General features: G+C 43.0%; 1 protein-coding gene across 4 annotated transcripts in view; it reads left to right on the top strand.

Moving 5' to 3' along the window:
* LTBP1 (latent transforming growth factor beta binding protein 1) overlaps positions 1-24,003 on the top strand; it is a 565,328-nt gene that overhangs the window by 448,661 nt on the left and 92,664 nt on the right. For all 4 annotated transcript variants that reach the window (XM_030196510.1, XM_030196508.1, XM_030196509.1 and 1 more), the window contains 4 exons: positions 3,378-3,500; positions 8,363-8,485; positions 17,921-18,043; positions 23,791-23,916. In XM_030196510.1, coding sequence (XP_030052370.1) covers positions 3,378-3,500; positions 8,363-8,485; positions 17,921-18,043; positions 23,791-23,916 — 495 coding nt within the window. The remainder of the gene's footprint in view (positions 1-3,377; positions 3,501-8,362; positions 8,486-17,920; positions 18,044-23,790; positions 23,917-24,003) is intronic.

The raw sequence follows: 24,003 nt of genomic DNA, 5'->3' as shown, positions 1-24,003 counted from the left end.
TGTCCAATATATACTTTGCTTTTGTTGTGTTGCAGGGATCAGGCATTTAGGTTGGATCGGTAAGGTATGCCTTTTCAAACAGGTTAGTCTTTAGTAATTTCCGGAAGTTTAGGTGGTCGTACGTTGTTTTCAAGGCTTTTGGGAACGCGTCCCACAGTTGTGTGCTTATGAAGGAAAAGCCGGATGCATAAGTTGATTTGTATTTAACTCCTTTGCAGCTTGGGTAGTGCAGATTTAGATACGTTCTTGTTGATTTAGATGTGTTTCTGGTTGGTAGGTCAATAAGGTCTGTCATGTATCCTGGGGCTTCTCTGTAAATAATTTTATGGACCATGGTACAGATTTTGAAGGCAATTCGTTCTTTGATTTGGAGCCAGTGTCGTTTTATGCAGTTTGGAATTTACTAAGATTTTAAACAAGAAGGTTTTTACAATTTTTTTAAATTTATAAGATATTCCTTAATCCTTTATAGCATGGAGATATTTTCTGCTCATGTTCCTTTTTATTCTAAATTAAGGTCATATTCCATTACTGTAGCATATGCTTGAACCCCAAAGGTGTCATTTACAACTCTTCTTAGAAAGGTTATTGTTGTATATACTTTGTTTTGTTCTGCACTTATAAAGCTCTAAAATGAGGAAAAGTTGCTTTTGAAACCGTGTGAATACTTATTTGCTGAAGTATAATTATATATCCCACTACTGTCTGGAGTCTCTGAAACACAAGTGTTTAGGCTAGTTCCATTCCACTGTTGACATTGGCTTTGGTTCTTGGCTCCTTTTCGTAAGTCTTTGCGTTCACTCTTCAAGGCAAAGAAAAAGATAAAAAGGCACAGCAGATAAGTATTTGTTCCTTGCTCCAAAGCTTATTCATTGCTGCATCGTGGCAGCGAGGATGCTTACCTGTATGTGAGATAAAACAATATAATTTACTTAAAAGCAGGAGAGAGCTTTTACTGGGTTTCCTGTTCCCATGCAACATTTTTGTCTCTGTGTGCTTTGTTCTTTTTTTCGGAGAAGCCCAGGAAAAATAAGGACAGGTGGCACAAACAAGATGTCAGCACTTGGAAGGAGAGGGGAAGAGGGCGCAGGAGGGGAAAGAAAAGGAAGGAAAGAAAGGATAATAGGAGTTTGAGGGTAAGATAGGATAGAATGGATGCAGTGCGGTGGAGGTAGGCTAGCCAATCATGGCGAGAAAAAGGTGGATAGGGAAAGGCAACAGAGTGCCATAACCTCACTGCTTACAGGTGTGACTGCAATTACCTTCCCTTACCTACCCTCTGATGGCAAGGAATCACCTAAGTAGGATGGGCATCTCTTAGTCATCACAGCACAAGGACAGGGATAGAGGAGGTACTAAAGGAGCACACATCATTTAAGGGCCATTGCATGTTGAAAGGAGGCTTATTAAGAATGAATGGATACTCTCCTCTAAAAAGTGTGTGTGTGTGGGGGGGGTGGGGGGGGGGGCAGCAGTTACATAGAATTAAAGAGATGATGGGCCCTGGCTTCTACGGAGGGGTCCTAAAATGTAGATAAGGAACGTGGAATTGAGGAGAGCCACTGTTTACACTCGACTTTGACAGTTGTGCTGGGGTGTCAGAATGACTACGTCCTATAACTGGCCAGATGGACTTCTAGAGCAGCCCAGCCAGAAAGCTGCGCGGCTAATCAGCTTCTACAGCATGCACCTATATGAGTTGCAGTACGATCAGGGATAGGGTTGGCAATTGTATTAGCCCATAGGAGTACTGATGGCTAGTAGGGGGTGTGTCTCTATGGTTGCATTCAGTATTAAGGGAAAAGGTTAATCTCAGTTATGGTAATGTTTTCTGTATTGCTTATTTGAATGTTGACAATTATATTTCAGTTGTTTTTGAAATTTTTCAGTTGGTGATTGTAACTGTGCTGCAGCCTCCTAAATAAAATTCCACTATTTTTTTTTTTTGGGGGGGGGGGGTGTTTTGGGTTATTCATGCAAAAACAAAATGAGGGGGATGAGACAAGAAGAGTGTACCCGTTCACATTGCTCAAACTCTGTCCTTGTGCACGCTCATTGGCAAGTAAAGGCAACATGGTGTACACTTTCCACTACTTGGTATTATACAAGTTAATTTTTGCTCATTAATAACTAAGGGGCCCTTTTACAAAAGGGCAGTAGTGGTAGCACCAGCTTGGCACACAGCAATTCGGCCCTACTACTGGGCTCCCATGGAAGCCTGGTGATAGTTCCATCTCTTGCCATGTGCCAATTCCAGTGCTAGATAAATATTTATATATTTTCTAGCACCGCATGTTGCCCGGCTACCACCTCCTAAATAAGAGGCGGTAAGGGCTCTCCCAGAAAATGGCCGTGCAGCGAGTGTCCAACTTACTTCACATCCATTTCCTTATTTAACAAATGTCTTTTACCAGTGGTGGTAAAGGGGACCTCAGCATGCAGCAAATCTGCCCTTCGATGCCACCACAGGGCCTGCTTTACCACCGTTTGGTAAAAGGGGCCCTAAGTTATTAGGTAACTGCTGCACTGAAGCACATTAGCTCTATGGCTACTGTAATTATTCACACCTAAATGCTAAGCACATATATACCTGGTTAGGTTAATATTTTAGATAGGAAAGTAGGTTTCTACGTATCTGTATGGAATAAATTCCTATGAGGCATCCTATTATGGAACTGCCATCCACATGTATGTCCTTTTGAATATTGACATCAGTGAAATTATTAACATTATCCTTCCCCCCCAGATTTATAGAACAGATTCTTGGGTGTACCCTAGATGCAAAAGAAAAAGGAAGAGCAAGATGCTTGGTCAAACAACTGACTTATTGGTTTGACAAACTGGCGTAGAATTATTCTACCTACATTGAAAGATTAGGTTTTAAAGGATTTGCATAAAGTAGTGTGGTAGCCGTGTTAGTCCACTTTTAAAGGTAATAAATAGAAATAAATCAAAAGAGAGAAAAGAAAATAAGATGATACCTTATTTATTGGACTAAATACCTGTAGAAAGGGAATGGAACAAACAGGATGATTGTCTAGGGCCTGGGCATTAGAGAGGAGCCCCTGGAAAAGCAGAGTTATATAACTGAGGCACCAAGACCACTCATATGTTTCTATTTCTTCCCTGGGCCCTAGCATGCATATACAATATCATATCACTTCCTTTTTATTATCCTAATATCCAGGCATTGGTGACAAAGTAGTCAATTTAATTGACAAGTTGCCTTGTAGTGTGTTAGGCGCCCCAGAGTTAATCATTTAATTAAATATTTTGTTAACGTAGCAAGGATATACAAAACATTTTGAAAAAAAATGCACAACTTACCATTTTTATGATACATTTGGCCTCATTTTCACTTTCTAATTTTGTTGTAGATGTTGATGAATGCCAAGATGCCTCAGTGTGTGCTAATGGTGAATGTTTAAATCTTAAGGGATCCTACACTTGCACATGCCACAGGGGTTACGAGCTGAGTCCTGATAAGAAGCAGTGCAAAGGTACAGTCATTAAAATCTTAAATTTCTTCCATTGTTTTTCTTCTTATTTTGCAGTTTTTGTAGCAAGTTATCTGTTATACAAGTGGGGAAAGCATACACAGCATGGTTCACAGAATTCTTTCCAACCCTTTTGCATGTTGTATGCTGGGGTAGTTGTAGGTGGTAATTTTGTGAGTGGAGGTTTACGAAGCAGTTGCAGGGGCATATTTTTTTGGAGTGGAGCAATTTGCACAGTAGTGAGACAACTGTGGGATATATTTGGGGGGTGGGTTTGTGGGGTGATGAGGGAGTTATAGGAGGGTAGCTTTTGGAGGTGGGGCAGTTTGCATTGTGGTGGGGCAATTGCTGGGGATAGTTTTAGAGGGAGGGCAATTTGCAGGGCACTGGGCAGTTTCAGGGGTCATTTATAACTGTGGGGGCAGTTTGCAGCATGTTGGGGCAGTTGTGATGGGAGTAGTTTTGGAGAGTTGGACAGTTTGCAGGATGATGGGAGCATTTGTGGTTTTTTTTGACTAGGGCAGTTACAGAGGTTAGCAGGGTAGTTTGGGGGCTTGGATTTCTGGGTTTGGCATAGTGGTGGGATTAAGTTTTGGGGGTGGAGCATTTGGGTAGGGGTGAAGTAGTTGCAGGGGTAGTTTATTTCTTTCACATCTCTAAGGGGTGGGAAGAGATTAGTGACCACTGGGGGAGTAAGAGGGGTTATGCCTTAATCCCTCCAGTGAACATCTGGTCATTTAGGGCATCTTTTTGTGACTTGGTCATGATTGAAACGAGTCTAGACCAAACTGCCTAACTTTTAGCTCTTGACATTTTTGTTTTGTTCCATTTTGGCATTAAAGTGTCCAAGTTTTGAGCACGCCCAAATTGTGCTCCCAACATACCCCCAACACTCTCTGCCTCCCTGTCTCATCAGCTTGTAACCTTGGGGTCATCTTCGACTCCTCCCGCTCCTTCTGTGCACATATTCAACAGACTGCTAAAACCTGTCATTTCTTTAATATGACCAAAATGTTTTCAATAATTCTCAAATTGGACATCTTCCAAACACTAAAATGAAAATAAAATGATTTTTTTCTACCTTTGTTGTCTGGTGACTTTGTTTTTCTGATCATGTCGGTCCCAGTGTCTGTTTCTGCTGCTCTCTATCTGTTCCCTTAACTCCTTTTCCAGGGCTTCCTTTCCATTTATTTCTTTACCTTCCTCTTTTCTTCTTTATTTCTTGCCCTACATCCATAGGTAAAAGCTGGGTCCTCTGCAGATTTGACTGGAGGAGGTATAGAGTGGATCCAGCTTTTGCCTATTTTATTCATCCATGTGCAGTTTTTCTCCTCTTTTCCCTTTCCCTCATCTTGTCAGTATGCATTTCCTTCCTCTTTCCATCCACATCCAGCATTTTTCCTCTCCCTTTCCATCCATGTCCAGCATTTATCCTCTCTTCTCCCATCCATCCATGTTTCTCTCACTTCCTCTCTCTTCCCTCTCCTCCATCCATGTCCAGCATTTCAACTCTCTCCCCTTCCCTCCATCCATGTCCAGCATTTCTCCTTTCCCCCTCCACTCCATCCATGTGCATCTACGTCCTCTGTCTTCCCTCCCCTCCATCCATGTCCAATATTTCTCCTCTCCCTTCTCCTCTAACTGTGTATATCTCCTTCCTCTGACTTTCCTTCCCTCCAACATTTCTCCTCTCTTCCCTGCCCTCCATTCCATCCTTGTCCAGCATTTTTCCTCTTTCCCCTCCTTCCATGTGCATCTCCTTCCTGTCTTCCCTCCACTCCATCCATGGCCAGCATTTCTTCTCTCTCCCCTCCATCTATGTGCATCTCCTTCCTGTCCTCCCTCTCCTCCATCCATGTTTAGCATTTCTCCTGCCCTTCCCTCCATCCATCCATGTCCAGCAGCTCTGCTTTCTCCCTTGCCCTCCCTTCCCATCAGTGTCCAGATTCTCCTCTGCCCTCCCCTCCCATCTGTGTCCAGCAATTTCTCCTCTCTCCCCTGCCATCCCCTCCCATCCATGTCCAGTGATTCTCTTCTGCCCTCCCCTCCATGTCCAGCGATTTTCTTTTCCCCATATCATCCCCTCCATGTCCAGTAACTCGCCCCAGCCTCCACCTGCCCCCCTTTTAAGCCCCCATCGAGTTCCAGTACCCCAGACCCACCTGCCCGCCCTTAGCTCCCCGACAGCCCTGCTTTCTGTTCCTGCCACCATGCGACGCGTTTAAATCTTTTATTTTTTTACCTGAAGACACAGCGCAGGCTCGCCTCCTCTAGCCTTCCCTTCGTTCCCTCTCAGTGTCCCGCCCTCGTGGAAACAGGAAACTAAGTCAGAGGAAGGTGGGACACTGAGAGGGAACGACGCTGTGACTTCAGGTTAATAAAAAAGAAAGAAAATATTTAAACGCGTCGCGGGCGGGAGGAACAGAAAGCAGGGCTGGGGAGCTAAGGGTGGGCAGGTGAGCTGGCCCTAGGAAAAAACGGTGCCGGTACGCTGTACCGGTGCGTACCGGCACAAAAAAAGCAATGTCTATCACTAGAGTAAAATAGACAGTTTAAAAAGTCAAAAATGGGAAGTCAGATCTAGATGCAATCCTAGTAGAAGCCATGAAGGTGAATTTGAAGAATAAAAAATACATCTTGATCTATTTTTACAAATAAGGCCCTGTACTTCAGCATGGTAAGATTTTGTATTTCCCACACATTAATTGCAAAAATTAATACTAAATAACTGCAAACTTGAAATATTATTGCACATTCACTGTATCAAAGATGACAGTGGCCTTAACTGTGCCATTTTATCTGTGATACAGTTGATGTGCAAGATGGTACCTACGTATGCATTAACTGTAAGATGCAGGCCCCACCCATTTTCTGTTCCATTCTGCTTTGGCTCTTAACACAGCAGATAACACTTGTTAATTACTAAGTCATTACAAGAACCTTAATGACAAGAAATAGCAGGATTTAGACAGGTGCAATCATTCATGAACAGATTGGTAACTTTAGAGTTATTTAAAAATAGCTGAGTGAACAGCAATTGCCAGTCCTATGGTTTTCTGGTTTGGTTGGTTAGTTGGTTTTCTGATGTCAGATTAGCAGCTGTACAGATGCATTTCTGAGGATCTCAAGGTAAACAGTCAGGGTGACAAAAATGTTTATTAACGCTAATAGTAAATTTGGATGCATGATTTAATTAAAACGCCTATCCAGCTTATAATCAAAAGTAATCGCCGGCTATTTCCTGACACAAATCGGGATATGGCCAGCAATTTCGCAAAAGCGGCAAAAAGCGTATAATCGAAAGCTACATTTGTGATAGCTTCGCCACTTTCCCTTCGCCTCGCCGGCGAAAGTTCAAAGGGGCATGTTGGCGGCGAATCGAAGGTGGGACATGGGCAGGCTTGGGCGTGGCTACCAGATGGCCGGCTTTCGCGAATAATGGAAAAATAAAACGATAAGCAGTATTTCGCCGGGTTTACTTGGTCCTTTTATTTTCACGACCAAGCCTCAAAAAGGTGCCCCAACTGACCAGATGACCACCGGAGAGAATGGGGGATGAACTCCCCTTACTCCCCCAGTGGTCGCCAACCCCCTCCCACACTAAAATTATTAAAATACAAACCTTTTTTGCCAGCCTGTATGCCAGCCTCAAATGTCATACCCAGCACCCTGACAGCAGTATGCAGGTCCCTGGAACAGTTGTTGGTTGCAGTGGACTGCAGAAAGGCAGAGCCAGGCCCATCCCCCCCCTACCTGTTCCACTTGTGGTGGGTAATGTTGAGCCCTCCCAAACCTCTCAAAACCCACTGTACCCACATGTATGTGCCCCCCATTCAGCCCTTAGGGCTAGGGTAATGGTGCACACTTATGGGCAGTGGGTTTTGAGGGGGGATTTGGGGGACTCAGCACACAAGGGAAGGGTGCTATGCACCTGGAAGCTAATTTGGTTGTTTATAAAAGATGTTTGAAGTGCCCCCTAGGGTGCCCGGTTGGTGTCCTGGCATGTGAGGGGGACCATTGCACCACAAATGCTGGCTCCTCCCATGGCCAAATGCCTTGGATTTTGCCGGGTTTGAGATCGCCGGCAGTTTTTTCCATTATCGCGGAAAAACAAAAGTGGCGATCTCAAACCAGGCGAAATCCAAAGGCATTTCGCTGGCCCACACCGTATTATCGAAAAAAAAGATGATCGGCCATCTTTTTTGAAAATACGGTTCCAGCCAGCTGTTGCGCTGCCGCCAAAATAGATCGCCGGCGACCTATTATTCCCCTCCACGTGTCTTTACAAAATATTAGCATAAATCCTGCAGAAACCACACCTAAATAGAAGGTGTGGATATTATGCCTGCTTTAGAGTAGGTGTAAATATCCATGTGTGGATTGTAAAATAACGTGCGTAAATCTTAACTCCACCCCAGAGTATGCCTACTGTACAAATATGTGCCAGCTTATATCGCATTTACTTTTAGGCATGACCTAATTTTATAAGAACAAAAGTTAATCCATTGTATCTGTTGGGGGCATTCCTGGCACCGTGGGAAAGACTGCCTTGCCTCCAGCACAGGCGGAAGTCACTACTGAGCATTCATGGCACAGCCACTAAAACAGAATGCAGTGAGTTATACCTCCTAGAGGTGTAGTTAACTGCACCGGAGTATCAGCCTTGTTAGGATTTAGTGCACAGTAGTGACCAGATCTCTTAATATGAATTTCTGTGTTAGCATGAGCTAATTGCCAGGTTAGATACCTAACAGTTAACAGGGTGCTGTTCTTTTTGTGCATATTGAAACCTATACTAAATACCCAATGTGGTTGAGTAAATACACCTAAGATTAAAAATGATGATGGTCTTCTTTCATTTATAGACATTGATGAATGTCAACTTGGCAGTCTCTGCAGAAACGGGCAGTGCCTGAACCTACAAGGGTCCTTCCAATGTACATGTGGCAAAGGTTACCAATTATCCACATCCAATGACCAGTGTGAAGGTAGGAGCAAGTGCAAATAAATATGATATTGCGATAAATAATTTGTTGATAATATTGACATGATGGGACTAGTGTTGACAGAGTTGCATGTGCTGGCACTAAGTGATATCATGTGTAGCACTGGTAATATTGACAGATATAAGGAACCCTGCCTTTTTAGTTGCAGATCCTTTGATATGGAATTCTTTACCTGACCATCTTAGGTTTGAAAAAGATTATTAAACTTTTAGGAAAAAAAAAAAAGGTATTTTAATTTATTCAGGCATTTGGTGTAGATCAAGAGCAAGGACAGTGTAATTATTGTTTAGGAATGTTTGATAATACACGATATCTGTACAGGTAGTGGCACTTAATATATGACTAGTACCGTCATTTAATTTAGGCCTGCTGACTGGCAGAATAGCACCATTTTCAAAATAATTTTCTTGCTTACTGTAGCTCCGCCCCCAAACCCAGCCCCTTTTTATGCAGATAGTATTGGGCTATTCAGACAGATTTTCAGTCTGATGCTATTCATATGAGATTTGAAAATAAATAAATAGCAAAGTTATTTATTCACCAGTCACCAGTGAATGAATAACTGAATACTGGCTCATTTATGTATAGTGCAGACTATAAATTTAAGTGAAATATGTTTTCAGCTTGTGTGCATTCAAAGGCAGGAACTAGAACCCTGCATAAAAGGGTGAACATTTTTTTAAAAAAATCTTACTGACACAGTTTTGTTTATATAAAGTCATTATGAAAATCAAGCATTTCAATATTTCAGGCAGTATGAAGGTAAATACATAACAGGAAGGCATCTATTTTTAGCCTATTTTATAAAGACAGTACTATTTATTTATTTATTTATTTATTTATTGCATTTGTATCCCACATTTTCCCACCTATTTGCGGGTTCAGTGTGGCTTACAATACATTGTGAATGGTGGAAATACAGTTTGTTACAACTCGGTTATGGATTACATTGTGAGGGTTATGCGAAAACAAAGTTAAAGTGTCGTTAAGGGAATAGAACAATGGAGAAGAACAATGGAAAGAAACAACGGGAACTGATAGGGCAACTAAACAGTAGTAGGAGAACAATTCGGTATAACATTTTTCTATGAGTAGAGGTATAAATATGGTAAAATTACGGGGGATGGGAATTCAGAAGAGAATGTATTGTTGCATTACTAACAGTGTGTGCGGACTTAATGTGTTTTGATTCTTTCAGTAAATTTTATCAAAGAGATGGGTTTTCAATGATTTGCGGAAGTTGGTTAGTTCGTAGATCGTTTTCAGGTTGTGTGGTAGTGTATTCCAGAATTGCGTGCTCATATAAGAAAAGGTTGATGCGTGTAGCGTTTTGTATTTGCAATTGGGGAAGTGAAGGTTGAGGAAAGTTCGGGATGATCTTTTAGCGTTTCTAGGTGGTAAGTCTATTAAGTCAGACATGTAAGCTGGGGCTTCACCGTGAATGATTATGAGGCATATTTTCAAAGCACTTTGGGAGGCTAAGTTCCATAGGTTTCTATGGAACTTTGGGAGGCTAAGTGCTTTGAAAATGAGCCTCTTTGTGGACTAATGTGCATACTTTAAAAGTAATGCGTTCCTTGAGTGGGAGCCAGTGTAGCTTCTCTCGTAAGGGTTTGGCACTTTCGTATTTTGGTTTTCCGAAGATGAGTCTGGCTGCTGTGTTCTGGGCTGTTTGAAGTTTCCTCAGTATTTGCTCTTTACAACCTACGTATAGTGAGTTGCAGTAATCCAGATGGCTGAGTACGAGGGATTGCACTAGGCTGCGAAAGATGGATCTTGGGAAGAATGGTCTTATTCTTTTCAGTTTCCACATGCAGTAGAACATTTTCTTGGTTGTGTTGTTTGCATGAGTTTCAAGTGTTAAGTGGCGGTCAATAGTAACTCCAAGGATTTTTAGAGTTTCTGAGATTGGAAGGTTTAGTTTAGGTGTGTTTATAGCAGTGAATTCATTTGCGTTGTACTGGGAGGTGAGTATCAGGCATTGAGTTTTTTCTGCATTTAGTTTCAATCAAAATGCATCTGCCCAGGAGTTCATGATGTGTAGACTTTGGTTGATCTCATTGAGGATTTCTTTAATGTCTTGTTTGAAAGGGATGTATATTGTTACATCATCGGCGTATATATACGGGTTGAGGTTATGGTTTGATAGAAGTTTTGCCAAGGGGATCATCAATAGGTTGAAAATAGTTGGTGAGAGGGGTGATCCTTGTGGTACTCCACATTCAGGTGTCCATGTAGCAGACGTAGTTGAGTTTGATGTGACTTGGTATGAGCACAGGGTTAGGAACCCCTTGAACCAGTTTAGGACATTTCCTCCGATGCCAAAATATTCAAGTATGTGTAGTAGGATTCCAGGGCCGTGCCTAGGGTCTCCGGCGCCCCCCTGCAGTTGGCCCCGCCTGCGCGCCCCCCCCCCCCCGAAAACGATCGCTACACTACCCGCCCTCTTCTCCCCAGATCCTTTTCCTTTTTGTTTAAATTTACCACTCCGGCACGCGGCAGCGTAGCGTTAGTGAGAAGGAGGCGGCGCTCCCCCGCCCCAACGTGTCTTCTTCCCTTCGCTCAGTGTCCCGCCTTCTTCTGACGTCATTTCTGACGTCAGAAGAAGGCGGAACCGAGCGAAGGGAAGAGACTGACACGTCGGGGCGGGGGAGCGCCACCTCCTCACTAACGCTACGCTGCCACGCGCCGGAGAGGTAAATTTAAACAAACAAAAAAAAGGACAAGGACCTGGGGAGAAGAGGGCGAGGTAAGCATGGTGCGGCGGGGCGCCCCCCAGAAGATGGCGCCCTCCTGCCATGCTTACCTCGCTTACCGTGTTGGCACGGCCCTGTAGGATTCCGTGGTCAACCATATCAAAGGCACTTGACATGTCAAATTGTAGGAGGAGTATGTTGTTGCCGGTTGCAATCATTTGTTTAAATTTTGTCATTAGGGTAATTAATACTGTTTCTGTGCTGTGATTCGTCCGGAATCCTGATTGGGCATCATGCAGTATTGAGAACTTGTTTAGATAGTTTGTGAGTTGTTTTGTTACTATCCCTTCAGTTGTTTTGGTTATTAGTGGTATAGATGCTACTGGTCTGTAATTGGTTATTTCACTTGCGCTTTTCTTTGTATCTTTAGGTATTGGGGTGAGTAGAATTTTTCCTTTTTCCTTTCGGAAAAGTCCGTTTTGTAACATGAAGTTTATGTGGTTCGTTAGGTCTATTATGAATTGTTGAGGAGCTGATCTCATGAGGTTGTTTGGGCATATATCTAGTTTGCAGTGGGATTTGGCAAATCTTTTGAGTGTTTCAGAGATGAGGTCTTCTGATAGTAATTTGAAGTCGGTCCAGGTTCAGTCTGCTGGGTATATTCCGTCTTCTGGGTCTAGACAGTCTAGAAGTGTGGCGTATTCAATAGGGCTGGTGGGTATTTTAAGTCGTAGTTGTATAATTTTCTCCTTGAAGTAATTCGCAAGGTCGTCGACACCTGGTATGTCTTTGCTGTTGGTTGTAACTGGTGTGGTGTCTAACAATTTATTCATGAGGTAGAAGAGTTTGTGTGTGTCTTTGTAGTTTGGTCCTATCATTGTTTTGTAATGTAGTCTTTTAGTCTGTTTTATGGTATATTTGTATTTCCTCCGAAGTAGTTTCCAGGCGTTTAGTGTTTGTTCATAATACGCACAGGAATTGCAATTTTGCCCATGCTCCACCCAGACTGCACCTACTCTACACGTATGCTAGCTTACACCACATATTTCTGGGTTTGACCTAATTTTATAAGAACACAATTATGTAGTTGGTGTTTACATGTGAAACTGGTTTATAAAAAATACCCTTCAAATGTTGAACTCCTTTAATAGAGTCAGCACATCTTAATGGCAAAGCAGTCTCAACTGTGCTTGGTGTTGTTACAGTGTGAACTTGGATAGAAACACAGAAAAATGAAAGCAGCTAAAGACCATCCGATTGATATTCTGTCACAACTGTCAGGAATGGTGAGCCCTTGGACCAAAGCCGGAGCTTTGGCAGACAAATCACCTGGGCTGGCACAGGCAGGAATCAGAACAGACTGGACTAGGATAAACTAAGACTCAACAAGGCAGGACAGAGGTAACTAAACACAATGGACAACACAAGAACCGGATCCAGACGAGGCAAGGAAAAGAAAGCAAAGGGCCAGAACTGGAACCCAGAAAGGATAAGCAAAACACGGAAGTAGATTAAAACTGGGTCCAGAAAAGGGCAAGACAAGGACAAGGCAAGGACTGGATCCAGACAGGACTAGACTGAAAGAGACAAGACAAATCACAACTAGACAAGACAGGGCAACAAGAATAACAGAAGTAAGACAGTAAACAAGGCAGGAACAGGATTCTGGATTCTCGAGCAGGCTTGGCTGGAATAGGATTCAGGAACAGGCTTGGCTGGAACCGGATTCTGGAACAGGCTTGGCTTGGCTGGAACAGGATACTGAAAGGGCTTAGCAGGGAACTGGGACAGAACTAGCTCAAACATAGAGCAGGAGCATAACCTGGCTCAAACACACAACAGGAACAGAACTTGGCAGAAACAGAGCTCAAGAGCCAGGAAGCAAACATAGCAGGCAAAGGATTAAGCAGACTAGTGGAAGACAAACAAACAAAGAAGCAATGTGCTTGCCAGCACCCACAGCTGGAAAGGGAAAGGCCAAGGCCAGGCAGACTGAGAGGCAGCAGACACAGGTGCATAATAGTGAGGTAATTAGGGACAATGCTGGCCTCTACAGACTCTCAGAATTAACAGACAAGGACTATACACACAGGAAACAGAACAGGGAAAACAGGAACAGAGCTTGGCTAAACACAGAGAGTGGCTTAAACACAGAACTTAACTATAGCATTTACCTAGATTGTAAGCTCTTTTGAGCAGGGACTGTCTCTCTATGTCAAGTGTTCAGCGCTGCATGCGTCTGGTAGCGTTATATAAATGCTATTAGTAGTAGTAGTCAAAAGCAGGGCTAGACTAAAAGCAAAAGCCAAGGGAAGTCAAACAGATACAGACACCAAGGGCAGGGTGTGGCTCTAGAGCCAGGCTTTCAGGATCAAGGTACAAAACCAAACACACAGAAGCAAAGCAAAGCATTGAAACACAAGACTCAAAGAAACACAGAACAGACCTTCAGGCGCAAGCACTCAGGAACAAAGCCAAGCATGGATAGGACCTAAACAGGTAACACAAGATTAAGAGACCTCTTGCAAAGGCAAAACATGATAGTTCCCAGGTGCTTATAAAGGACTTGCTGATGTTGTCACAAGTAGGAAATGAAGCAAAAGCAGGGAGACCAAAGCGAGACTTGACTTACAGGAAGAACAACAACAGGAAATGAAACAGAAGCAGGGAGACCAAAGCGAGGCTTGGCTTACAGGAAGAACAACAATAGGGAAAAAGGCAGACTGGAGAGGTCACAGTCAGAGCTAGATACAGAGAAACAATAGGTCTGAACATAAGGGCACGGCCACAACCGTGACATATTCAAAGCAAGTTAACTGGCTGGGAACAGCTGCTGACTGGTTAACTCACTTGTATGTGACTATCTGGTCATTTTCAGTGGCACTTAACCAGGTATAGCTGCTGAACATGACTGGTTATCAAAGAAGTGGAAGCGCTACGTCGAGGGCATTCCTGGGGTGTTTCAGGGGGTGGTGTCTCATTAGATCCCAATATTCAGAGCTAACTAGCCATGTTTAGCGCATAAAGAGGGCCGTATAAATAGCTGTCCTATCTTTATGCGTTAGCCCATGCCTAGTTAAGTCTGAATATTGACTTAACCGGGCATGCGCTAGCTGGCCTTTAAAAAAAAAACAACAGAAATTCAGTGCCGAAGCCCACACAGGACCAAGCATCGAATTTCCAGTTTTAATGTCAGCAGAGGAACAAAAAATGCTGTCCGTTGCCGGCTGAATATCGGGGGGGCACATGGTCTATCCAGTCTGCTCATCCATACCATCTACTATCCCTTCCTCTCCCTTTGAGATCCTATTTACTTGTCCCAAGTGCAAGCCCCCTTTTTATGGTGCCGACACAACCCAGAAGGTGGGAGAAGGGGAGCATAAGTTAGTTATTTGGTGGGACCAGGGCAGGAGCCAACCTTAAGGCTGGAGGGCCGGGCAAGCCAGGCATCAGACTTTCCAATCACAGAAGAATCCAGACCAAACCTTGAAGTAATTTAAAACTGAACTTTACTGTATTATCAATTAATGAAGCACAGGAACATTGAACGTCATGTAGAATGCCAACATATATACACTTGGATATCCATTCCATAAGAACATAAGAATAGCCAATGGTCCATCTAGTTTAGTATTGTGCTTCCAACAGTGGCCAATCCAGGTCACAAGTACCGGCAGAAACCCAAATAGTAGCAACATTCCATGCTACCAATCCTAGGGCAAGCAGTGGCTTCCCTATGTCTGTCTCAATAGCAGACTACGGACTTTTCCTCCAGGAACTTGTCCAAATCTTTTTTAAACCCAGGTATGCTAACCACATCCTCTGACAGCAAGTTCCAGAGCTGTATTCTTTGAGTGAAAACATATTTCTTCCTATTTGTTTTAAAAGTATTTCCTTCTCACGTTTCTTAAAATCAAGGCTACACAGGGTAGGTTGATGATATTTAAACAGATGGTGATTACAGTTCAGTGAAATGTTACATTTAGACAAGTTGATAGTTATCTAAAATATAACACCAATGTTTCTTTATTTTTCTCTTTCCTCCACTCTGCCATAGATGTAGCGTCTCATATAAGTAGTGTATGGGCTGCCTGATGGTATGGCTAAGCACCCTGCGACTCTCCTTGCTCCTTTCCTTAAGAGACTAAACGGGATAAGAAGTGTCCCCACATCTCACTATAGCAAGGTAGCAACCTCTTTGAATTTGTCACTTGCCCCAGTCCCTGAATCCTTGCCTTTGCAAGTGCCACAGATGTCTAACCAATTGGGTATAGACTGGCTGATCATTTGCTCTGAAAAGCCAGCTACAAACATTAGCAGAAATGAAACTCTTCCTTGTCGGGTGTGGTCAGTGGCAGGTGAGGTTTCAAAACAGATTTTAGCGGCAAAGTTAGAGTTTAAATCTTTTTCTGGGAAGTATACTACTGCCACTAGCAACACCACTTCAGAAAGTCCAACTCCTCTGCTTCCAGGTTCCATTCCAGAAACTGCTCTAATCCTTTGGCAGGATCTGGTGGCAGAAGGTCTGAGCATCTCATGCATTAGAACAGGTACAGGAAGCACACAGGAAAAATAGCAGGTCAAAAGTGCAGCCAACAGGTTCTAGGTATGCAGATGGCTAAAAAAAAACTGTTATAAGCTGTGCTTTTGTAAAAGGAATCTATTATACTAAAGATCTAAAGGCTCTAAAGAAAATCTAATCTGGATTGCATTGATAATAATAGCTAAAAAAAAAAACCAAAACACCAAAGCCACCATGAACTCACTCTTATTAGCTGACAGAAAAGAAGGCTGTCAACCAGCTAGACACAGGTTATGAATTCTGCGAATGTAGAATTCCTCAAAGTAGAAATTTGTAGATACAACCACAGAGTTCATGAGAAACAGGAACACATTGTCACTAATAGCGAGCTCAGCCATTAACTCATCTGCTTCTGTGAATTCGCTTCCTTGGGTCTTTCGGAGGGTGTCTCCCGAGTCTTGCTGGCTTCCAGGAAAGATTCCACTAAGAAGTACTCTTTTTTAAATGGAGGAGGTTTGCCATCTGGTGTGAAAGCAAGACCCCAGATCCCCTTTCTAGCCCTACATAGACCCTGCTTGAATACCTTCTACACTAGTCAGAGTCTGGTCTGAAGACCAACTCCGTAAGAGCTCACCATAGTGCAATTAGTGCTTATCATCAACGTGTAGAAGGTAAGTCCATCTCTGGTCAGTCTCTAGTTGTTTGATTCAGGAGAGGTTTGCTTCTGTCAAAGCCCTCTGTCAAACCTCCACCAGTGTCATGGGATCTCAACATCATTCTCACCCAGCTGATGAAAGCTCCTTTTGAGCCACTGAATTCCTGTCATCAGAAGTACTTGACCTGTAAGGTCATTTTCTTGGTGGCTGTTACTTCAGCTTGTCAGTGAGCTTCAGGCATTAGTAATGGATGCACCTTATACCAAGTTTTATCACAACAGAGTAGTCCTCCAAATGGACCCTAAGTTCCTGCCGAAGGTGGTGTCGGAGTTCCATCTGAACCAGTCAATTGTCTTGCCAATATTCTTTTCCCAACCTCATGCCCATCCTGGCGAAAGCAGCCTGCACACTTTGGACTGCAAGAGAGCATTGGCCTACTATATGGAGCGGACAAGGCCCCACAGACAGTCTGCCCAGCTTTTTGTTTCTTTTGATCCCAACAGGATGGGGTCACCATCGGGAAACGCACCATTTCAACTTGGCTGGCAGATTGCATTTTACTTATGCCCAGGCTGGGCTGGCCTTGGAGGGTCATGTCACAGCTCATAATGTCAGAGCCATGGCCGCGTCAGTAGCCCACTTGAGGTCAGCCTCCATTGAAGAAATTTGCAAGGCTGCGACGTGGTCTTCAGACCACACATTCACATCACAGGATACCCAACGTGACAGTTGGTTTGGGCAGACAGTGTTGCAGAATCTGTTTGGGGTCTAGAATCCAACTCCATCCCCCTAGTCCCGTTTTATTCTGTTCCAGGCTGCACTCTCAGCTAGCTGTATATAGTTTCAGGTCAATCTTCATTATGTCCTCGCCGTTGTGAGGCCCAATTGACCAGTGTTTATTGTTTTCGGTGAGCCCGGATGCTAGGGATTTCTCACTTGTGAGATGATAGAAGCCTGCTTGTCCTCAGAGAAAGTGAAGATACTTACCTGTAGCAGGTATTCTCCGAGGACATCAGGCTTCATATTCTCACACAATCCCTCCCACCTCCCCTTGGAGTTGTCTCCTTTGTTATTTTTACTTTGTTTTTTGTTTTTTTGCTATAGTATTAAACTGAGGAGACTGCGTTCGCGCAACATGCGGGAAGGCACTCGCTCATGCATTGTGAGACAGCTCGCGCTTCACAAAGCTCACTTTTAGCTATGGCAAAATGCTGGACTGGACGGCGCGGATCAGCGTCACCCACTTGTAAGAATACAAAGCCTGCTGTCCTCGGAGAATACCTGCTACAGGTAAGTATCTTCGCTATATTATACATGAGTGTAAGTCACGTGCATCTGCCAATGAAAAAAGGCATGAGCTAAACGTAAAGAAATAAATGCATTAAATGAAAAAATACTTTCTCCAGTTTGTTTTAAATGTACTTCCCATTATTATCATCATTTATTTACAACTGCATTTTGTGTTTCAACTACTAGACCATGATTTTGCCGTCTGTGAAGCGTCAAAAGAGACGTCATAAACACACTTGCCTTTTCTTCACAGATATAAATGAATGCCAAGATGCCAGTCTTTGCAAGAATGGCAAGTGTAAGAACATCAAAGGGTCCTTCAGTTGTGTATGCAGCAAAGGATATAAAGCATCGGCCACTGGGGACCAGTGTGAAGGTACAAGTGGACTCTATTCTGTTAAGAAATGAGAGAAAAATGTGGTGGTTCATAATGAGAAATGTTTATCGCGTAGTGTAATTATGAAAATTAGAAATCATTATTTAGAACAAGCTGGTTGAGCTGGTGCAGAGAAGGTGCAGGAATAAATACCCATACTTTATCCCCTAAGCCTACCAAGTGCAAAAGTTTTATTTTTCCGTAGAGCTTTATCCAAAATGCCACAGATCTCATATGCCTGTTCCTGATGCTCTTCCATTGTGTGTTAGAATCAAACCTATAAATGGCAAGTGACCGACTCACCTGCAAATGCACAGTAGAGACTTCCCTCTCTGTCCCGCCCCCGCGTCAAGACGTGATGACGGGGGGAGGGGGGCGGGACAGAGAGGGAAACTGCGCGGAAGGGGAGGGAGGGAACCGCTGACGTCGCTACCCGCTCCCCCCCCAAGGTAGCCGCTCCCCCCCCCCCCCCCCGGAGTCGCCACCACCCCCCCTTCACCCGGCCCGGGCCCTCTCTTCGTTATTCAACAGCAGCAAGCAGCTTCAGCTCCCGTCGGCCTTCCTTCCCTGCCTGTGCCCCGCCCTCGCCGACGTGACGTCACACGAGGGCGAGGCACAGGCAGTGAAGGAAGGCCAATTAAGTTTAGTAATGTAACCTGATGATAAACTACTAAATTTACTCAATATTAAAATCAACCTAGCAGCAGTATTTTGAATAAGTTGCAACTTTTCAAACACCTTGAAGATACTACTACTACTATTATTTATAATTTCTATAGCCCTACTAGACATACGCAGCGCTGTACACGGGACATGAAGAGACGGTCCCTGCTCAACAGAATTTACTAGGTAAATAGCATTGCAGTAGTCCAGATTTGGAAGGATCAATACCGGACCACAAGAGTGAAAGTTTTTTGATCAAAAAAAGATCTTATTAACCTTAGCTGCTTTAATCTAAAAAGTGTTTTACGCCACAGTTGGTTCACTTAAATTAATTTGGACATTTATAATCCGATTTACCGTTAAGTTCTAGGCAGAGTACAATAAACTGAAAATGAACAGGGAATAATCAACTTAGAATAATCAACTTACATAGAAGAGAGATGGCTTGCCGTAACTACAAGCTGAAGAACATATAATAACTAGTTAACGCAACTATAGTCATATACATTGATCATATACTTGATTGAGTCATTATATGAAGAAATTAATACAAATCTGGGAGCCGAAGAATATGTATTAACTAGTTACATGATAGGAGATAATGTTCATTGGTCAGGGAGTTGAGAACAGCCTAGCTACTGGTTACATGATTGTAAGTTTTATTGGGATCTAGAGGGTTACATTAAGGATTGAGGTGAGAGTTAACTCATACGTTAATGAGGAATCTAGAAAAACACCCAAGACCTTAGATTCAGGCTCTATAGATAAGACTAACATTAGATAAAATAAATGAAGAGGGTACAGTTAATCCCAGTTTCCTAAACCAAAGTATCTTTGTATTGTTGGGGTTTAATTTTAACTTATTAATCAAGGCCCAATCCTGAATCTTGTTCGTGCCCAGTAAAATAGTATTCACAGATCTGAAGACAGGAACCGGTAAAAACAGCAGAATGTCATCGGCATAAGAGTGAAGCAACTTCCATGGCCCTAGTTGTACTTTGCACAATTAGGACATAAAGAAATTAAACAGCACCGGTGACAGGGGGGACCCCTGAGGATCCCATAGCTCAGAAACCAAGGATTTGAAAGTAAATTATTTTTCCTAACACTATAACTATGGTAACCAAGAAATTCTTGAAACCACTTGAGAACTCTGCCTGTAATGCCAATTTCTTCCAATCATTCTAGCAACAAAATATGATTAACTGCATCGAAAGCAGCAGATATATCAAATTGGAGCAAAAGCATTTGTCCACCCACACAGAATTTTTCCCTATCATATGTAGTTAAAACAGGCAAAAGAACTTCTGTACTATGGGCCGATCTGAACCCAAATTGTATGGCATGTAGGCAAGAAAACTTATCTAAATAGGCAGAAAATTGATGACCTACAATTTTGGTAAACAGAGGGATGTTGGCAATAGGGTGATAGCTAGAGAGAGAACACGAATCAAGCCCACTACCCTATGTGAGTGAGGATATTTTTTTCCCATATAATAAGTTAGAAATCCAGAGCATAACAACTCATTAGTCCCCAAAGTAAACCACTGCAAAACAACCTGAGGTACCAAAGACAATAATGAAACAGGGCAGCTATCATGATCCTCCCACGACCAAAGGGCTTTCATTTGGTCGTTTCTGAGATGGGCGTCCTTAGTTTCCATTGTTGCCGAAAATCAGAAACGACCATGTCTAGGGATGACCATCTCTAAGGACGACCTAAATTTCAAGATTTGGGCGTCCCCGACCATATTATTGAAATGAAAAATGGATGCCCATCTTGTTTCGATAATTCGGGTTTCCCTGCCCCTTCGCCGGGACGTCCTCCGAGAACGTCCTCAGGAAAACTTGGGCACCCCTTTCGATTATGCCCCTCTATATGTCCTCATTTTTGTTTTCCATTCCTTTCCTAATAATATCTAACATTCTATTTGCTTTCTTAGCTGCTGCCGCCGCCGCCACACACTAAGCAGAGGGTTTCAACGTATCATCAACGATGACATCTAGATCCCTTTCCTGGTCGGTGACTCCTAATGTGGAACCTTGCATTACGTATCTATAGTTCGGGTTTCTCTTTCCCACATGCATCACTTTGTTCACATTAAAAGTCATCTGCTATTTTGGATGCCCAGTCTTGTAAGGTCCTCTTGTAATTTTTCACAATCCTTTTGAGATTTAACAACTTTGAATAACCTTGTGTCGTCAGCATATTTAATTACCTCACTAGTTACTCCCATCTCTAGATCATTTATGAATATGTTAAAAAGCAGTGGTCCCAGCACAGACCCCTGAGGAACCCCACTATCTACCCTTCTCCATTGAGAATACTGACCATTTAACTCTACTCTCTGTTTTCTATCTTTTAACCAGATTTTAATCCACAATAGAACACTACCTCCTATCCCATGACTTTCCAATTTCCTCTGGAGTCTTTCATGAGGTACTTTGTCAAATATCTTTTGAAAATCCATATACAATATTGATCGGCATCTTTATTCACATATTTGTTCAGCCCTTCAAAGAAATGTAATAGATTGGTGAGGCAAGATTTCTCTTCACTAAATCCATGTTGGCTTTGTCTCATTAATCCATGTTTTTGAATATGCTCTGTAATTTTGTTCTTTATAATAGTCTCTACCATTTTGCCCAGCAACGATGTCAGGCTCACCATTCAATAATTTCCCGGATCACCTCTGGAACCTTTTTTAAAAATCAACGTTACATTGGCCACCCTCCAATCTTCTGCTACCATGCTTGATTTTAAAGATAAATTGCATATTACTAACAATAGTTCTGCAAGTTCATTTTTCAATTCTATCAGTACCCTGGGATAAATACCATCTGGTCCAGGCGATTTGCTACTCTTCAGTTTGTCAAATTGTGCCATTAGATCCTCCAGGTTTATAGAGATTTCATTCAGTTTCTCTGTCTTGTCAGCTTTGAATACCATTTCTGGCACTGGTATCTCTCCCAAATCTTCCATGGTGAAGACCAAAGCAAAGAATTCATTTAATCTCTCTGCTATGGCTTTGTCTTCCCTGAGTGCCCCTTTTACCCCTCGGTCATCTAGCTAGGCCATTTCTGGTAATGTCTTTGAATATCCAGTTTATTTTTGGCCAGTATAAATGTAACAGGCCAAGCCAACATTCAGCCCTGTCTGGTTAAGTTTATAGTGGCCATAGATAGACCTCCTATTTGGGTGTCCTAATTTGGCCACTAGATTTAGCCGATGATGCATTAAATATTTGTGGCTAGCCGGTTATATCATGAGTTAGCTGCTGACTGTGAATATTCAGCAGGAGATAGCTGGCTATCTCCTGCAGAATATTGGCAGATAGCTGGATAAATAGTATTTAACTGACCAAGAGCCATTCCTGGCCGGTTTAATAGTGCTGAATATCAGGGGGCACTGAATAACAGATCATTTCTTTGCCACTGCCCCTTTGGCCATGCTCCTTTGACCTTGTGCTTGCAGCCATTCACTGCAACAACAGGCAGATTTTTAAAGGGACTCCAGATGTCCTGATGCAGAATAAGCCAACCAGTGTCTAGCCTGGGAATCCCATGGAGCTCTCAAGAGACTAAGACAAAGCAGGTATGTCTCTCCCCTGCAGGTTAGGTGGCAAGTCATACTATCTCATTAGAGAGAGGGGACTTTTCCTCTTGGGTCCATTTCAACCTCAGTTGTTTGGCTGTTTTCTCTTCCTATAAACATTTCAGTTGGTTGGCTGCAATTGTTCTATACTTTTTAAGTTCAAATTCTTCAGTGAGTCAGTGCTTTCCCTGATAAATGCAATACACCTCCACAAATGATGATATCTTTGCCATTTGCACATTTGCTTTGACTGTATCACCAAAGTGACTATATGCCAGGCAAAAAACCAGGCACCAGAGGATCTTTACTGTTCTTAGCATTCCAACTTTTATTGGAAGAATGGAAACGACCAGATGCTTTGCAGAAACTCGGCTTTCTGCTCATTTCTTCTTCTCCAGTAAATGCCAGAATGCTTAATAACACAAGTTCCTAGGTGATCTAGTTTATTACTTCTGGTTTTGGATATAGAGGTCGACTGAGTTTTGGTTCGAATTCAGCACCGAAACCGACCCAAAATTCGTATTCAGGTTTCAGCAGAAAATGCCTGAGCATTTATGATCAGAACCAAAAATTTAGCACTGCCACCGCCTCAAGGCTGCCCTGTCCCCTGAGAGAAACCATTTCTCCCACTGGGCTGCCCACCAGCTCCTCCTAACCTCGCCCTCCCTGTAGGCCCTCTTTGGGCCTACCTTCTAAAGGCCCTGGTGGTCTACTGGCAACTTCAAGTCAGGAGCATCCCGCACTGCTCCTGCACCTGGTGGCTCCATATAAAAAATGCTCATGCCATTTCCAATTCCAAAATGGTGGCCACAACCTCCCAAAGCAGTCTTGGCCACCATTTTGAACATGGAGTCACTGGGGGCAGGAGCAACGCGGGATGCTCCTGCCCCAAAGAAGGCACTGGACTACCAGGGCCTTTAGGGGGTAGGCCTGGGGAGGGCCTATGAGGATGGGGAGGGGGAGCCAGTGGACCGGGTTTTCTTTTGAGGGAGGTGGGAGGCTGGTTTGAAGGGTGTGGATTTTGTGGCGGGGGAGGCCAAATTTTCAGTTCCAGTTCCAACTGAAACCAAGCCTTGGATTCAGTTTCGGTTGGCCTCTATTGAGATATTCATCTGATAGTGTAAAACCATTGTTGCCCATCTGAGTAACAGTACCAGACTGCATGATTTAAAAAATGTAAGTCCTTTACATTGGAGTGCCTTAGTCATGAATGATATTGCACATTGATTTTCCTTACTTTACTTGGGAACATTGTTCTGTAATTTTTCCTCAGCTTATTTGTTCATCACCTGCTCCTTCGCAAAAGTTTCCCTGTATTAACTGCAAATTATTTCTAGTATAGATTGCTGTAAAACAATGTTGTTCTTGTTGTGGCCTGGAAAAAAAAAGATAAGGCCTGAATCACAGGGTGTTATTTGTGGCTTTAAATAGAATGTGTAAAGCTGGGCCCAACCTTTATCATTTCAAACATCCTATAATTTTATTACAGACCTGGATGAATGCCAAGAAATGGATGATGCTTGCCAGGGAGGTGGGAGCTGTACCAACACTGTAGGATCTTATGAATGCACATGTCCAGATGGCTTCCAGCTGATAAATGGCAGGCTTTGTCAAGGTAATTCATTTATAGATCTTTAGGGCCAGATGCACTAAACTTTACGAGCCAATAACGAGCAAGTAGTAAACCCTGGCATGCACTAAA

Source organism: Microcaecilia unicolor, chromosome 3 (assembly GCF_901765095.1).
Source record: "Microcaecilia unicolor chromosome 3, aMicUni1.1, whole genome shotgun sequence".
Lineage (NCBI taxonomy): Eukaryota > Metazoa > Chordata > Amphibia > Gymnophiona > Siphonopidae > Microcaecilia > Microcaecilia unicolor.
The sequence above is the reverse complement of the archived record's forward strand: the minus strand, read 5'-3'. Positions and strand labels throughout refer to the sequence as shown.